The sequence below is a fragment of the Astyanax mexicanus genome, chromosome 4, assembly GCF_023375975.1.
Source record: "Astyanax mexicanus isolate ESR-SI-001 chromosome 4, AstMex3_surface, whole genome shotgun sequence".
NCBI lineage: Eukaryota > Metazoa > Chordata > Actinopteri > Characiformes > Acestrorhamphidae > Astyanax > Astyanax mexicanus.
In genome coordinates this window covers 5,929,849-5,948,599 of record NC_064411.1, presented here as the reverse complement: position 1 = coordinate 5,948,599, position 18,751 = coordinate 5,929,849, and the positions used below count along the sequence as shown (strand labels likewise).

General features: G+C 36.1%; 2 protein-coding genes across 2 annotated transcripts in view; both read right to left on the bottom strand.

Moving 5' to 3' along the window:
- LOC125801167 (zinc finger protein 484-like) overlaps positions 1-18,751 on the bottom strand; it is a 634,928-nt gene that overhangs the window by 596,561 nt on the left and 19,616 nt on the right. The window lies entirely within an intron of this gene.
- LOC125801327 (zinc finger protein 239-like) overlaps positions 1-18,751 on the bottom strand; it is an 89,956-nt gene that overhangs the window by 60,217 nt on the left and 10,988 nt on the right. The window contains exon 2 of the mRNA XM_049477868.1: positions 2,801-5,031. Within this exon, the coding sequence (XP_049333825.1) occupies positions 3,892-4,914 (1,023 nt within the window). The 5' untranslated portion in view covers positions 4,915-5,031 and the 3' untranslated portion in view covers positions 2,801-3,891. The remainder of the gene's footprint in view (positions 1-2,800; positions 5,032-18,751) is intronic.

Here is an 18,751-nt window from a genome sequence, read left to right as displayed (position 1 = left end):
TGTGGTGACGTGTTTGTGTGTGTTGTGTTGGTACATGTAGATCAGGTGCAGCAGTGCTGCTGGGGTTTTTAAACACAGGGTTCAAACACCTTTTACAAGGTAAAATTCAAGCACTTTTCAAGCACTTTCAAGGCCCATTTTCAAGTTTTTTTTCAGCACCTTTGAGCAAAGTGGTAAATTAATGATAATGGTGATATCTCAAAACTGCGATTCAGCGATAATCAATATATTGCAAAACTATCCTCCACACTTCACAGCGACTGAGCTACTGAGAAAAAAACACTTCTATGTAAGTAAATAGCAGGAGTTATGGATTTATTGGTGTCAGTTTCACACAAGTTAAATACCAATGTTCTCAAAATACTGAGTATCTCAGCATAATGTGTATCCAATAAATTTCGTTCCACTTCACGATTGAAAGATTATTGATCTACTGTTCGAATTATGATGTCTCTGGCATGATACGTCATAAAGAAGAAAAGGAGATCCAGTCCAAAATTGTAGTTCCGTCAGATTTTATTCAAAGAATCTTCTGAGCAAAACAGTTTTTTTGGATACATCAAAAATTGAGCAAAAAGATTATTGAAAAATGAATTGAAATAAAAAGGTGAAAATAAGAGGAAAACCCCAAAGGTGAGAAAAGTTGGGGTTTCCAGAGTTCTCGGCTGTGTGACCAGGACCTGTGGCTCTGTAGTCCCTCTCGGGAGAAGCTCTCCCGCCCAACTCTACTCTTCTTCCTAGACAGAGTCTAATAAATACAGGCATTCGCCTGGCCTCAGTCTAATAGTGTGTGAGGAGGCTCCTCACACCCCCCGGATCCTGATACTGATAAGCAGTTATTCATCCTATACGTCAGCCGAGAACTCGGTCACCCCAACCTTATCAGACTATAGATTACATGTACAGAAACTCATGGTTCTGCTGGAAAAAATCAATCATGCTAAGTTGCAAGAAAAACGGCCTTGCTTTGAGCACAAGGACACAATATACATACATTCTAAGTCACAATGTGAATCATCATGAATCGTGCTAAATGCTTGAATAACATACTGATTAAGTGAAATGCTGATTTAGTTACACACAGATTAACCCTTTAATCAATGAACAATGAACATAGTAAGGCAAAACTCCTCCGTATTCTTACACACTTGTTAATTCTTCACAAAAAACAAACCAAAAAATCATATATTTATGTTTGAAGCCCAAAATGTGGCAAAAGTTTGAAAAGTTCAAGGGGGGGCCGAATACTTTTGCAAGGCACTGTATATAGTGGTTGCTTGAATGTATGTTTGGCTGTGTACAAAAGCTTTTGGCTAAATGCTTAAGTTGAAAGAATAGATAAGATTGCAGATCTTGCAATATAAAAGCCTTTTATTGAATCACATAGATATGAATATGAGTAAATACATAAGGTGATGTAAAACAACGATAATAGCTGGTACTGGATAAAACAATCAATAAAGTAAATGGATTAGATATTTTTAGTACCTTTAGAGATATAAAAAAAACCCTTTAGCAAAACGATACCAAATAAGGAAAAGATAACAGAGTATATAACTTTAGCAACACAACACAACCAAATATCCCTGTAGATTAACTTGCAGATTTTTAATCAGACTGACTGAACCATAGACCAATGAGAAAACCAGTAGAGCAGGGGTGTCAAACTCATTTTAGCCGAGGGCCACATTGGCATATTGGCTGTCCTCTGAGGGCCAGATGTAACGTATAAATGTAATAAAATGTAACCAAATGTAATATAAAATGAATGTAATTACTCCTTAATGTTAAATAACTCTCAATATATTATTTATTCAATCAAATATTACAGTTGCATGGAAAAAATGTTTGCTTGTTGCTCTATTAACATAAATCCTTTTAATTTGTCATGTTATGAAATCCAAAAACTCCATCAATCAAGAACCAAACTAGTCAAGTGAATAGGAATGACATAAAATACAAGTTACATTAACTTTGATCAAAACGTTTGATACTGAAATAAGGCTTAATAAATATAAAATTAAAAATTGTGAGCTGTTAAGAACATGTGATAGATTTAGCATTTCCTCAGATTTAGCAGTTCCTCATCCAACCACTAGTCAGAGCTGCAGCAGCAGCACAAGCCCGCAGTCTTTACTCAGTCAGAGCTACAGCCCAGCCACGGGCTACAGGGCTCAGCTGAGCCAGTCTGGAGCCTTTTTAAAATTTCTTCCGTGTATGAAATAAAATAACCCCACTAAACAGATAATACAGCTCTCTACAGTTCATCATGCTCAAGCAGCTAACAGCAGCAGTTTAGAGCAGCGTCACGGAGTCACTGCTGGGATTACATTATAAACAGGTCAGTTAGCGCGCTGCTAACCTCAGGATGTTTATAACTACGGAGTTTAGTGAACACACCACGGCTGCAAGGTTAGACTGTTGAAGGCTACTGAAGACTATTAAAGGCTATTGGAGGTTATTGAAAGGGTTATTGGGGGCAGAAATCAGTTTGGGGCTGGTTAGATAAGTGATTCACGTCCTCGTCCTTTGCTGTGGTGAAACTGCGACTAGCGCTGTCCCAGTGATGTTTATTAACGTCATTAAAACAGATTTTGTCAGCTATTGTCGTATAAATATTTACACAGAACTTATATCTCTCCTAACAAGCGTTTATTTTGGTCAGTAACACTCTTCGTAACACAAAAGGCATACCGGTCTTTCGCCTTGAAGCACAGCCGTCCGTTTGCATCAGCTTCTCTTTTTCTGGACATTATGGGATAAACGTTTGTATGTCTCAATTCCACCCGCGAAGTTACACCTTCCCTCCGGCAGGGTTTCCACATCAATGACTACACTGCCGTGTGTAGTGGCAGTAAGCCGTAACTTCGCGGGTAATACAATCGAAAGCGTTGTGGGAAATGTAGTTTTTGGTCAAAGAACGCTTCTGACCTATTTATTATAGACACTAAGATCTTACAAGCTCTCGCTTGGATGTGGCCACATTTGGCCCGCGGGCCTTGTGTTTGACACATGTGCAGTAGAGGGAATCAAGGATCCTGCAGTCTTACTGCTGCATAGCCTGCTGAGTGTTGCTTTCAGTATGGAAACTACAGCTAGACCGTTTTTTTTTTTTTCTTTTTAACTCTGAAAAGGATTTTGTTGGCCTTTTGTTGCAAGCTAAGAATATTCTCTAATCCTAAGAATACTCTACTCCTTTAAACTACGACATCTAAATTTTAAAAGACTAAGTAATGCTAATCTAACATCTGGAGCAAACACTGGCAGTGCCCTCGCTCCAACTACAAACTACAAATGTGGAGTGGAGGAAAAAATAAAGAAAGTTTTTATATGTAAACAATTGAGAATGTGTTAAGGCTGTAAATGACATAAGTTGACCAAATGATCATTTCCTACTTATGGCAAAGCATATTCAATTTTTAAACCTAAAAATGTCCCAGAATGATAAAATCCTCACTTTTGTTTATTATTAGTTCTAAAGCTAATGCTGAGATTTAATATACGATTTTACTCTGAGCTAGCATCATCGCTTTATTATTTATTCAGCATATCACTGAAAAAAATGTAAAAATGTATGTTCCTAGTTTATGCTGTTAGTGGTACCATTTATGATTCTGTGTGTAAAAACCTCTTAAAACACAACACTAAGTGTTGAAGAGCTCTGCAGGCATTAACTAATGTAGGTATACAAACATACATAAAAACACAGCATGAAATTCAGTAAACATCATCTCTGGATAAGATTCATTTTTCTGAACCTGTAAAAAGCCATTTTTAAATGAAGTTCTTGTAACAGAGTGAAGATTTTGTGCATGATGAGGTGTTTTTGGCTGTCTGAAAGATTTAAGGTTTGCATTTTTTATGGCAGAGGAACAGATTTGGGATACTTTTCTATCTTTTGTGAATGCACTGATGTAATATAAGTTCACTCTGTAAAGTAAAACTCTTCCCACAGTCTGAGCAGTGATATGGTTTCTCTCCTGTGTGAATGCGCTGGTGTTTTTTGAGATTACTCTGTTTAGTAAAACTCTTCCCACAGTCTGAGCAGTGATACGGTTTCTCTCCTGTGTGAATGCGCTGATGCAGTTTGAGAGTACTCTGTTGATTAAAACTCTTCCCACAGTCTGAGCAGTGATACGGTTTCTCTCCTGTGTGAATGCGCTGGTGCAGTTTGAGATTACTCTGTTGATTAAAACTCTTCCCACAGTCTGAGCAGTGATACGGTTTCTCTCCTGTGTGAATGCGCTGGTGTATTTTGAGACTACTCTGTTCAGTAAAACTCTTCCCACAATCGGAGCAGTAATATGGTTTCTCTCCTGTGTGAATGCGCTGGTGCAGTTTGAGATGACTCTGTGTAGTAAAACACTTATCACAGTCTGAGCAGTAATACGGTTTCTCTCCTGTGTGAATGCGTTGGTGTTTTTTGAGATTACTCTGTTTAGTAAAACTCTTCCCACAGTCGAAACAGTAATACGGTTTCTCTCCTGTGTGAATGCGCTGGTGTATTTTGAGACTACTCTGTTGAGTAAAACTCTTCCCACAGTCGAAACAGTAATACGGTTTCTCTCCTGTGTGAATGCGCTGGTGTTTTTTGAGATCACTCTGTTTAGTAAAACTCTTCCCACAGTCTGAGCAGTGATACGGTTTCTCTCCTGTGTGAATGCGCTGGTGTATTTTGAGACTACTCTGTTCAGTAAAACTCTTCCCACAGTCTGAGCAGTGATACGGTTTCTCTCCTGTGTGAATGCGCTGGTGTTTTTTGAGATCACTCTGTTGATTAAAACTCTTCCCACAATCGGAGCAGTAATACGGTTTCTCTCCTGTGTGAATGCGCTGGTGTTTTTTGATATCACTCTGTTTAGTAAAACTCTTGACAGAGTGCTGATGTTTCTCCATGTTGGGACTTGGCTCCATCTGTCTGTGAAATGTAGCAAACAATTTCTGCGTTTTCAGGAGATTCTTCTGGATGGCTTGTGCTTCACCTCTTTCAGCAGTTTAACTGCTCTTTATTAAATATCCTGGTTGTTTATTCTGGAAAAACAAAGAAAAAAAAATTGTGTATTAAAATAAAAGCAGGTCAATTAACCAAAAATAACTACCTACATTAGTTACACTATATGGAGAAAAATACTGGGACACCTTCATACTACAATAAAGGCTTCAGTACTTTTATCCCATTATAAATTCACAGACATTTTAATATTTAGTTGTATCTTGACTGTCAGCAGGCTGCAGCTGCAAAATGTATGTAGCAGAAACACTGCTGCTGTCCAGCACTGAATACAGTGTTATACTACTACTTTAGTAGTATCACACTTTACACTATAATCCATACTACTAAAACTTGAAGCTCGGCTGCGCTCCGGTCCACACCTAGAACCTCCCGCTATGAAGCCGAGCGGAGCGCAGTGCGGCCGAACCGAGTTCCTCGATTAGGCTCGGCCCTGATGCAGAATTTTAGATTTTAGATGCAGAATGAGCACACCTGATGCTTCCACAAGTGATTAAACAGGAGAGATAGTTGAGGGAGGCAGGTCTAATTCAGTGGTTCGGCTTTCAAAGGTCTGATAAACTTCAGCTTGCTCCCAATTGTGTCAGAAAGTGGAGTTGACTAGCAACGGTAATGCATCTAATCTGTTCCACCACCTCAAGCAGTTTCACTACACACAATATCTTCCTTATTCTGGCTGAAGCACTTATGTAGTTTATGTTGTATCTAAGTTATTTCTAGTTGATATAGGTTTGTTTATTTGACGGTGATATCGTGTTCCTTTTATATAAATGAAGGCTTTCTGCATTCTTTATCCTGGATGAGGCACTTTTGTTTTGATCTGTTAAATATGTTTACAAAAGAATAAGAAGCTCTGCCTCTGTTGTAATGTAAAGTTATTTATATTGGTAAAATGTAAATAGGTTATTGGTTTGTGTTTGACAGAGATGTCATGTTTTTATATTGCTACATGCAAATAAAGGTGAGCATTAATTCATTCTGACCATTTTTTAATTTCTAAAGTATTATACAGTTTTTTATGAGAGGAGGCTTTAAAGACAGTAATAGGTACAGATTTCCATTGCAGGGATTCCTAACAGTTTTTCTGAGGCCTTCCAAATATTTATATCGATATCGAAATTATATTGTATCGACCGAAATTAAGGAATGTATCGTGATATAAATTTTGGCCATATCGTCCAGCACTAGCTGTAAATATGTCATACTGCTCTAACAAAGTGTATCTCATTTTATCTTATAAATATCTTTGTAATTTTCTGACTTGCAGTATATCTCTACCCCTCACCTTTTATAATCAAATATTTAGTTTTTCAATACAATAATTTCAGTGACCGGAAGCAGAAAAAGCCTGTATTAAATGTATATGCTTGATGAAGAGTCTCGACCTACCCCTTCCTGTTTTTATGTTCTAGAAATTAGATAATATTACTTTTTTTATTCAGGTGTAGGACCATTTATGGGATAATTTATCTGCATACAATCACAGCTCCAGAAATGACATTAATCTGTTTTAATAAGGCAGTATGCCATAAATATCGTAAGAAATAATGTTGCCAATATTTTTGAACATCATGAACTATATTACCCTGAAATATGGAGCCATATCACCCACCCCTAATTATCACATTCAGGGTAGTACTTTCTTGCTGTTTTAAGCAAAAGAAAAATTCACACTGTTTTCATTTTCTATTATATATCTTCTAGAGACATTTTATATATGTATATGTCCAGTATAATTTATTTTACTTTAATCCTGCATATATGGAGTGCATTATTACCCAGCAAAAAGCTACACATCGGCCCTTCGTGGGCTAAGTGCGGGCACTGTGGGCAGGGGCTAGCCCATTAAAATTCCAAACAGGCCCAACATGGGTTTTCTGTGGGCAGCCTGTTCATTGGCTCGCCCACTCAAATCCTATAAAAGGCCGCTGTGGGCTAGCCTGAACTGGTCCAGTGCATTAATGCCCCTGTAGGCCCAGTGTGGGAATTATTTGGACAGCCAACACTTTGATGCGCCCACACAAATCCCAGGCAGGCCCACTGTGGGTCAGCCCACATTCAGCCTGCACCATTTCACACCCTGAAGGGCCAGTGAGGGATATATGTGGGCAAAGCACAGTTTAGCATGCCCACACAATTCCCATGCAGAGCCAGTGTGGTCAGCCCAAATTCAGCCTGCACCATTTCATACCCGGTATGGGTTATATGTCGGCAACCTGCACTTTGGCATGTGCACACAAATCTCATGCAGGGCCACTGTGGGTCAGCCCTAATTCAGCCTGCACCATTTACACACTGTAGGCATTGTGTGTTATATGTGGGCAACACGCACACATATGTGAGCATGCCCACACAAATCCTATGCTAGGTTACTCTGGCTCAGCCCAAATTTACCATACAATATTTTACAATCTGAAAGTTTGTGTCATAACAAGTTCATATGAAGGGTATCTGAATATTTTTTATTGTTTTTGTCTGTGAGAGCTAGGTAGATTAGCTAGCTTAGTGGATAGGAGCAACACTGTGTGAAATGTAGTATCAGCTCTGAAAGATTTTCTAAACCAAAAGTGGAGAAAAATCAAGGTACCACAGCAGAGTTGTGCAGAGACCTTTATATTTTTCAAGACATATACTGTATAGCTATACATTTTTATTTATAAAAATATTTGTATTTAATATTTTGGATAGCTACGACTTTGCTCCATGGTGCTGATTCATAATCTCACCTTTATTATTGGTAGTGCTGATAATAAATAAATAAAAATATTAAATTATAAATGTTTTTGTGCTTGACTATACACTTTGTGTAGGCCAGCAAGGTTATAAAAGTTACATATTTTTTTTATTTTTTCATGTGATATTTAATTGTGAGGATCATGTAACCAACAAATCCACCCCCCTCCCCTCCCCCCTCCCTGCACGTGCCTTTACCACAGAGCAACGATCAAGCTTAAAGGCAAAGTCAGTGAGTGACTTTGGTCTGTCAAAGTGACTGAAAGGTAAGTTATAATTTCTGTTCTACTATACGCTTTTCTATTTTTTGCTAAGATACGCTAATGTGGTGCTAATGCAGTTACCACTCTCAGGTTATTGTAGCATTATAAGGGTAGCTATGTTGAAGTTAGCATTGTGCTAAAAAAAAGTTAGCATTGTGCTAAGTTAGAATGAGAATTTACCTCACATTTAAATAACACGAGGGGCTCCCAAGTTGGCAGCTTATCTCGGCTCTTGGAGAAAGACGGCTGTTAAGTAAGTTAACTTTATATCCAAGTATGTCAACAATAACCAGCTAAGGGAACAATGGCTTGCTAAGGGAAATATTAAGGGAAATGGAAAATGGAAAGATATCCACTTAAGCTAAGGGAAAGATATCCACTTAAGCTAAGGGAAAGATAGCCAGTTAAGCTAAGGGAAAAATAACCAGTTAAGCTAAGGGAAAGATAGCCAGTTAAGCTAAGGGAAAGATATCCAGCTAAGCTAACGGAAATATAGCCAGTTAAGCTAAGGGAAAGATAGCCAGTAAAGCTAAGGGAAAGATAGCCAGTAAAGCTAAGGGAAAGATAGCCAGTTAAGCTAAGGGAAAAATAGCCAGTTAAGCTAAGGGAAAGATAGCCAGTTAAGCTAAGGGAAAGCTAGCCAGCTAAGCTAACGGAAATATAGCCAGTTAAGCTAAGGGAAAGATATCCAGCTAAGCTAACGGAAATATAGCCAGTTAAGCTAAGGGAAAGATATCCAGCTAAGCTAAGGGAAAGATAGCCAGTTAAGCTAAGGGAAAGATATCCAGTTAAGCTAACGGAAAGCTAGCCAGTTAAGCTAAGGGAAAGATAGCCAGTTAAGCTAATGCAAAGATAGCCAGTCAAGCTAAGGGAAAGATAGCCAGTTAAGCTAAGGGAAAGATATTCAATTAAGCTAATGGAAAGCTAGCCAGTTAAGCTAAGGGAAAGATAGCCAGTTAAGCTAATGCAAAGATAGCAAGTCAAGCTAAGGGAAAGATAGCCAGTTAAGCTAAGGGAAAGATATTCAATTAAGCTAATGGAAAGCTAGCCAGTCAAGCTAAGGGAAAGATAGCCAGTTAAGCTAAGGGAAAGATATTCAAATAAGCTAATGGAAAGCTAGCCAGTTAAGCTAAGGGAAAGATATCCAGCTAAGCTAAGGGAAAGATATCCAGTTAAGCAAATGCAAAGATAGCCAGTTAAGCTAAGGGAAAGATATTCAGTTAAGCTAATGGAAAGCTAGCCAGTTAAGCTAAGGGAAAGATATTCAGTTAAGCTAATGGAAAGCTAGCCAGTTAAGCTAAGGGAAAGATATTCAGTTAAGCTAATGCAAAGATAGCCAGTTAAGCTAAGGGAAAGATATCATTTTAAAAAGTTTTGGTATTTTTGTGAACCTGATATCCTGATATCGGCCACCTCACATGTTTATAGAATGTAACTACCAGTCACACACAGTGACTGTAAAGGCTATTTATGTTTCACCATGAATAGCCTGAAGAAATTCAAATTCAAATAACTATCACTATATAAGAATCACTGTAATCAAATACAGTCTGCAAATTTCTCTAAAATTAAGCATTGTACATGAAAAGACACTAACAGATGTAGTATTTACCTGACTGCATTCTCATATCTCTATATTATTATTTTAAGAGGCCGTGAGGAGATCAATCATGCCACCACCAAAGGATGCAGAGATCGAGCAGGTTGCAAAGGTTTGGCTTTGGAATGCACGGGACCGTTCAGGTGGACGGAAGCATCGTCTCATGCAGTCTCTTCAAAAAAATAGTTCATTTATGATCTATGCTATATTAATGCATAAACAATATTCATTTTTGATATTATGATTAACTATATCTGTTCTATTTATGTAAAGTACATCTATTTTCTCCTTCATTATTATTGCTGAGATAAAAACCTTAATGCAAAAACTAATGTTATATTCAATTAGAATTTTTTTTACTGGTTTGATTCGGATGACATTTTGGTTCCAAGTCTACAAGCAAGAGGAATAAAATTAATAATAGAGATCAGGGGTGGGTTTCCTGAAAGCTTCGTTACGCTAAGAACTTCGTTAACTCGTACTTAAGATTGATCGTTAATTAAAGAGTGTTTCCCAAACCCGTGTTTAACTAAAGTACTACGTAAACTCGCTCGCAGATTAACGAGTGCCCTCACCCAGTCGTTATTCTTAAGAGCTTCTTTAGGGGATCTCTACTTGCAGTTCAGCACCTTAAACACCAGGGACCGCCAATTTTGAGGGAGAAAAATTATAATTTCCCTGCTTGAAGCAATTATATTATGTTACTATTAATTATAATCAATTATATTATATATATAATTATTATTATAATAATTAATATTATTATATTATATTATATCATATATTATATCATATATTATATTATATTATATTATAATGCCAACTTTCTCTGTGTAGTCTAACTGGGCATACTGGAATTGACCAATCAAACCCATAAATTATTAAAAATCCAGATTCCTGCAGATGATGCTCACGGTCTAAGCAAAGCTGCAAAGTCACCAAGTCCGTGGATTCTGTAATCAGGCTGTTATGTGGCATACACACACTTATATACACTTCCCACCAGCCCGGGAATTACAGCACAATACAATATATTTCCATGCTATTGGGAAAATTCCTGGTACTGTAGGTCCGGTGCAGGGGACGCCTGCAGTGTCTTTACTCACACCTACACGTATTGTAAAGGGTATCGGTGAATGTGCAGGTAATATTTAATATTATTCTTTATTTAGGTGCTTCTAACCAACATCGTGGCCGTTCATCTGGGCAAACTCTGGGGTGTGTCAGCTCGAAAATATATAAATACCAGTCAAAAGTTGACACGTCTCATTTAATGTTTTTTTTTTTTTTTACATTGTCGATTAATATTAAAACTATGAAAACAATTAATTGACGCATATGGAATTATCTAGTTAACAAAGAGGTGCATGGCCTTCAAAATCCCCTGACCTAAACCCAACTGAGATGTTGATTTAGGATGAGCTGGAGCTTCACAGTGTGTGTGTGTGTGTGTATATTGAAGAGTTAACGTTTATTATACCTTGGGTGTGTTGACAAATATCCTTCAATAATGATTACTTAACTTTAGCATCTATAATTACATAATCATTGTGTGAAACCTTGTATTTTATACACATTTATATAGAAGATTATCCAATCCTCACATTGTATTTTATACACATTTATATAGAAGATTAACCAATACTCACAATATATATTATTTACACATATAGTTAAACTTTGCTTGATCAGGCATGTAACTAACACAGACTCTATTATATGACAAACTAACCCACATGATACATAAGGCATTTACTAACACATAGGATCTATTGTATGGCGGACTAACCAGGCGCCACTAACACATTAACATATAACATAAGAAATCCATTGTGTGACTTGTTTAGCTCATGCTTAAGGCATTTTGGTCACTGCATGATCCTAACTAACGGCCATCAATCATCGACTGGTGCACTCTGTATGAACTAAATTGATACAGGGGAAGCTCTTAGACCAAAGCGGCCTTCTCTGTGTGTGGGTGCCTCCCTAAACCTGCAGCTGCTTCAAAGCGGGGAGTGACGCACACGCACACAGATAATGCCACAATGTTCAGTTCTGGCTGGACACAGTCAAGGCCAAGCACTAGTGGTCCAGTCAGACACGTGAAACGGATTACTAACACGTGAAATTATGCATGCTAACATAAGATGATTTTAGCAACGCCTCATCAGCAGGTTTCACGTCATTTGGGGTATAAACATGGAGTCAGATCAGAGGGGGGTCAGAACTTTTACTATTTGATGGCTGCTAACTGTCTTGTATGTATTGGTTCTCCTGAATTCAGTATTTTGTAATAAATACTTGATTTGCTTTCAACTCCACTCCACCTGTCTGCGATTTTCAAAACGAACACGCAGTAACCCATCTTTCATTTTCTTTTTACAACAATATATATATATATATATATATATATATATATATATATATATATATACACATATATATATATATATATATACACATATATATATATATACACACACACACACACACACACAGGAACAATAATTATTTTTATATTATTAATAATAATAATAAATTAATATTATTATCAATATTAATAATATTAGTACAATACCTATTAATATAATATATATGTATATTAACAATAATAGTTTTAAAAAAGTTTAATGTTTATTAAACATTTATATATAAACATATGACTTATTTATTTAGCCATATGTATCTGTAGGAGTATTTTATTAATGCCAAAGTACATCCTTTTGTAATTTAAATTTCAAAATATGTATAATATTGATGATTACAACACTTTTTTACATTTTTAGGGTGTAATACTGAATAAATACTGCATAATAATCGATATGTGTGGATCGATTGAGTGCGCTGTTTCGGGGGAGGAGTCAACAAAGACGTTCTTTAACCTCCTTTGTTAATTTTCACGTTGCGAAGCTCTTTGGGAAACACTCGCAGAACTGGCTCGTTCTTTACTCACGTCATTCGTTAGTTCGTTCGTTATTCGCTAAGGTTGTTCGTTTTCGGGAAACCCACCCCAGAGGCTTTGTTCCAGTAGCAATAATAGTATCAGTTTATTATTCATCTACTACATCAGTCTAGTGCATTTAAGTATTTATTCAAGAATATGATTTGCTGTTTTTATTGATGTTATATATATATATATATATATATATATATATTTTTTTTTTTTTTTTTTTTTTTTTTTTTATTTAAGTTGTATAATTCTTTGTTATTTTGTATTATGTTTGATATTTATATCATACCGTTTATTATAAATACTGTTTTTGCAAATGGAGATATTTATGCAGTACATGCCCAGATAGCCAGCGACTTTGGCCCGGAGTCGTTTCTAAGTCGGCACTGCTGGTTTAGAGTCGCAAGCAGAAAAATACTTCTGGCCCACAGCTGGCCCAGTGTCACTTTCTGAGTGTTCTACATCAGTGTCACTGAGCAGTCGTTTTGGTGCTGGTGAACGACTGTCGCACCTAACCTGTTGATTCTCTGAACACAGGTGTGTCCTGGCTCAAATACGGCAGACGACCCTGTACCAGCACTGCACTAACAAAGTGGAAAACTGACTGTTCCCTACTGTTAGCACTTTTCTACCAAAGCTGACTTGTATATTTTCTTTTTATTTACAGTTATAGATGACTCCTGTCAGTAAGAATACTTACTCCCGCTGTTATGCTGCTCCTCACACACACACGCACGCACACAGAGCCTGTTATAGTACTGCTACACGCACACACACACACACACACACACACACACACACACACACACACAAACACACACATACAGCCTGTTATAGTACACACACACACACAGAGCCTGTTATAGTACACACACACAAACACACACACACACACAGAGCCTGTTATAGTACTGCTACACGCACACACACGCACACACACGATCAGCATCCCTAGACCCCAAAACCAACCGTCGCGCACACCCCAAACGTGTGATCACGTTTAGAGTGTAAATGAATCTAGATGATATTTACCTTGGTGCCCCTGCGCATCAGCCCAGTTCAACCCGTGCGGTTTCTCGTAGCACTTGGCGCGCGGATTCCTCAAACATTACAACGTTCCTCAACTGTCAGCTATCCTGAAACCTTTGAAGTTTGTAGGTAGGTAGCAAACCTAACTAAGTATTACGTACCTTTTTTGAAATATAATTTATTTTGACTTAATAAATATTTTGGCCGTCAAATATGATTTATAACCCTATCTGTGTTGCCTCTTCAGTTAGCTAAGCTAGCTAACTTAGCAGCATATCAAGGTGATATTATCTGAAGCTAAATTATCTCAGAATGTAGCATTAAACACATTTCATGTTAATGTAAATGTTAATGTTGCTATAACAGTTACTAACAGACAACCAAAAAGTATGTTTTTACTTGAAATTCAAATTGTTAACTAGTGTACAAGGCCAGAACAGAAGTACTGTTTCGGTATTTACGTTAGCTAAGCTATAAACAGTTAGCTAGCTAGGATAGAAACCAGCCAGTTTGCTAGCGTTAGCTTAAATGCTTTTACAAACATACATACTGTAAAAGCATTTAGGCTTGCTAGTTAACCAATTTGGTAGTTAGCTAGCGAATTGGTCTTTACTAGCTAACCTAAATGCTTCCACAGAACTTTTGTTTAGATGTTGTACATTAGCTAGCTAGTCAGCTAGGTTAACTTAGTGGTTGTGTGTCTCTACAAGTCACTGTGTAATGTTTGTTTTAGCTAGCTTTTTAGTTAAATAAAATGGTGCTGTGTCTGTGAGTTAATATAAAAAAATCTTTATTTGTATTGTTTATTCCAGAGTTCAGTAATACGTTCCTGCACACTCTGCTACTTCGTTAAAAGTGTATGTTATTAACTTAGCTAGCACATTTTTATATAAACACACTCACTACTACCAAATAAGCTTTAGTCAACATTTCTCTAATTTGTAAAATCACACTAGAAGTTGTTTGTGTATGCAGTATATTAGTATACTAGAGACAAAAATGTTTTACTTGAAAAAGTTTAAAATTAAATTACACACACACAGTTATCCTGTTAGACACAACAGGAGAATTTAACAACATTAAGTAAAATAGTGGAGCTTTTCAGAGCAATTAAATTATTCATGTTTTATATTGGCAAAAAAAGGAAATAGGAAAATCATAGATACATTTTATTATTGTCAGTAAATTAATATGTTTTAATGTTGCTGCCCCTACTTTAGCTTCTGCTGGTGCCCAATTTTCCAAGTACTTATTTCAAGAATGTGATGCTGAATTTAAAATGGTCATGTCATACAAAAGAAAAAACATAACAGCATTATATTTGTAAATATGACTGCAATAAACATATTTAACATTAAACTATTACTGTACTTTGATTCTATTAGTTGATAGTTGTATCTATAGAAACAAGCGTACAATTAAATATGTGTAGAGAAGGTATAACTTGCTTTTAGAGCCTACTCAGAAAATATAAATAAGAAAAACTATACTGGTGGGTGTGTAATGCTCTCAGGGAGTAAGATATAAATTTACTGAGGAGGAGACATCAATGAATTATTAAATTATCTTTATTTTAATTGTCTTTATATTATTTTAATCTTTATAATCAACACATTTTCCTTATAATTAATGTAGATGTGTTTAAATATTTAAGTATTACAGTATGGAGGACCAAAAATGACATATGTATAAATAAATAAATAAATAAATAAATAAATAAATAAATAAATAAATGCACATATAAATGTAGAAATAAATAAATGTTGAAATAAATAAATGAATAAATAAATAAATGTTGAAATAAATAAATACATATATAAATACACATAGAAATGAATAAATAAATAAATATATAAAAAATAAATACACGCATGAATAATTGTATAGGTAAATAAATAAATTAATAAATACATTTCTAATTTTTTATATTTATTTTTATTTATTCATTTATATGTGCATTTATTTATTTTTTCATTTATTTATTCATTCATTTATTTCAACATTTCTACATTTATTTATTGATTTATTGCCACATTTATTAATTTATTTATTTCTGTATTTCTGCATTTGTATGATAGTTAGGTAGGCGGTCCTATCCTCGCTCTAAAGCAGGATTGGTTTTTGAGCTGCAAAAGTTTTGGTTCTACTGCTTGTCACTACCCGATCTGTACCCCCTGCCCGATTTGTTCCGCGCATGCGCACGCATGCGCATTGCAAACTGAGCAGGGGCACAGATCAGGTAGGCAATGCCAAGTTGTGGTTCCGCTCACACTGTCGCAAACAGCTTGTAAAACGCGGTTTCAAAATGAAGGACTTACGTTTTTACAGAGCTCTGAAAGAGTACATTTTAAGTGGAACATTTACTCCACCATGCAACAAAAAAATGCGCAAGGAAACGCGGCGTGTGTCTGAAAACTTCATAGCAAAAGGTAAGTTAAAATCATATCATATTTTAGAAAGGTTTGCGTTAGCTGAGGAAGCGAAGTGTCCCGTTATGTGAACTAGTTAGTATAGCTAGGTTAACTATGCTAGCTAATTTAGCTCGGAGTATTTTATTATATCAATAAGTAATTAAATATGAAGCAGACAACCGATTGTTTTACACTGGACCAAATAAAACGTATATGAGACTAGTTGTTTGTACTGAGGAGGAAAAAAGGTCTGTTTTGATGGAGTGCCATAACTCCGGCACCGGCAACCACAACAGTGTACGAGGCACGAGAGACAGGGTGATTACTGGATTCTTCTGGCCTACCCTAATGAAAGATGTAACTGAGTGGGTATGTTGTGAAGTTATAACACAATTTCTTATTTATTTCCAGAGCGTAAAACTGCAACACAGTACATATAAATGTTTTATTTAGTATAAATTAGGGGTGGGACTTGATTAAAATTTTTAATCGAATTAACTACAGGCTTTAAAATTAATTAATCGAAATTAATCGCATATAAATATTTGGCTTGAAAACAGTGAGAAGTAATTTTTTCCACATGGATTTTGAATGACAATACATAAGCTTAATCAACAAAATATTGTTTATTTATTTCAAAACCAAGATCAACAGGCCATTGCCTGTAAACTTCAGAAATTCAGGTAGCTTCATAGGCATAGGTAGACCTTTTTTGTTAAACACAATCCTTTCAAGTACATTCAGAACAATGTAACCCCTAACTATTAGAAAACATGTCTGTTGCTTCAGAGGCTATTACAGACTTTGTGGGTTTATCAACAGTTGAAATTATTTAAAAAAATAGACATAATCAATTTCAGTCCAACTCTTTTTATCATCGTTTTTCTGCATGGCAGCTCATACATAGTGTCAGACAACGCAATCTGAAGTACCCTTTCAGCCCCTTATCTTCTACCACTGCAATGGGTCTGCAGTCGAGAGCAGCCCAGTAGTAAGCCAGCGCGTCATTTTCTCCGTTGTGGTCTTGCTTACCCTGCCCAGCCGCACTAGCTGCTACATGTTTTGCATTGAGGTGATATTTGAGGCTTGATACGCTGCGGTGATACGCAAATTCTTTGTTGCATAATCTGCACACAACCACGCTCTTGTCGAAACTCTGTTTTAAAACAAAACTTCCCCTGCACGGGGCCAACTAAAGCGTTCTCATCAGCTTCTTCGCCCATGTCGCTAATGTTTACTGTGGTTCTTCTTCTTCTGTTTCCCTCCGGCTGATTCTGCCAGGCATTAGTGCTGCCCCCACAGGTGAAATCCCTAATGACTTCTTCTGAGTTTCCAGCAGGCTGTGTACAACACCATCAGATGTAATGCCACTCTCCACTGCTCTAATCCAGAATTACGTATCTATTTTATAGTTTGCCGTTACAATGCGTTATTTTTTTTAACGCATGGGTATTTGCGTAGTTAATTAATCGAAATTAACGCACTAAAGTCCCAGCCCTAGTATAAATATTACAGTATTATTCATACAAGGCTGAAGTTGGTTTGATATTCGCAGCTCCTGATTCGTTTGGTTGTATGTACACTACCTTCCATCACTTACTTTCTCCAGTTTTACTTTAACGTGCTGTTCTAGTGTAATTCATTCATTTACTAAGTAGAAAATATCTTAACTAGAGAATTAGCCTCATACTTTAAGAGAAAACCTGGCATTAGCCTGGCCAGAGCTAATTGTATACTGTATAATATTTATTTTAATTATTGAATATATAATTAACAATTTAATATATAATGAAAAAAATATTTAATAAAATTATATTTTAAAAACCTTTGTGAGCCATACTGCACAAAAAATGAATAAAAAGCTAATGTTCCAATGTGATTTCAAAAAATTTTTTCATCTTGGGCCTGACCAAATACACATGATATGAAATTGAAGTCTCCTATGTTAAGGAAAACCTAGAATTAGCCTGGCCCGAGCTGATTTTATACTGTAAAATGAATTAGCAACATGACATACGAGCCATAATGCACCAAAAATTGAATATTAAGCTGACGTTCCAGTATGATTTTGAAGGACTTTTTCATTTTGGACCAGAACAAATAAACATGAGATGAAGAGTTCTAGTATTCACAAAACCGCACTGGAATCACTGGCTTTATATTCATTAATTTTTGTGCATTATAGCTTGTATGCCATGTTGCCAGTTCGTTTTAAAGTATAAAGTATTTCAGGTTCTTCTTAAAGTAGAAGACTAAAACTCATTATATCATGTGTATTTGGCATGGCCCAAGATTAAATATCCTTCAAAATCGTACTGGACCATCAGCTTATATTAAATTTTTGCTGCATTATGGCTGTGTATGCTATGTTGCTAATTCATTTTACAGTATAAAATCAGCTCGGGCCAGGATAATTCTAGGTTTTCCTTAAAATAGGAGACTAGAATTTCATATCATTTATCAGTATCAGTATTTGGTCTGGCCCAAGATGAAAAAATTCTTAAAATCACACTGGATTTTTTTTTTGAGCGCAACGGCTTTTAAAATATTATTGTATTTTTTAAATTATATATAAAATTTATTAATTTAATATTCAGTAATTAAAATAAACATTTTACAGTTAACAGTTAGCTCTGGCCAGGCTAATGCCAGGTTTTCCCTTAAGGTAGGAGGCTAATTCTCTATTTAAGATGTTTTCTACTTAGGAAATGAATGAATTACACTAGAACAGAAAATAAGTGGAAGGTCGTGTAT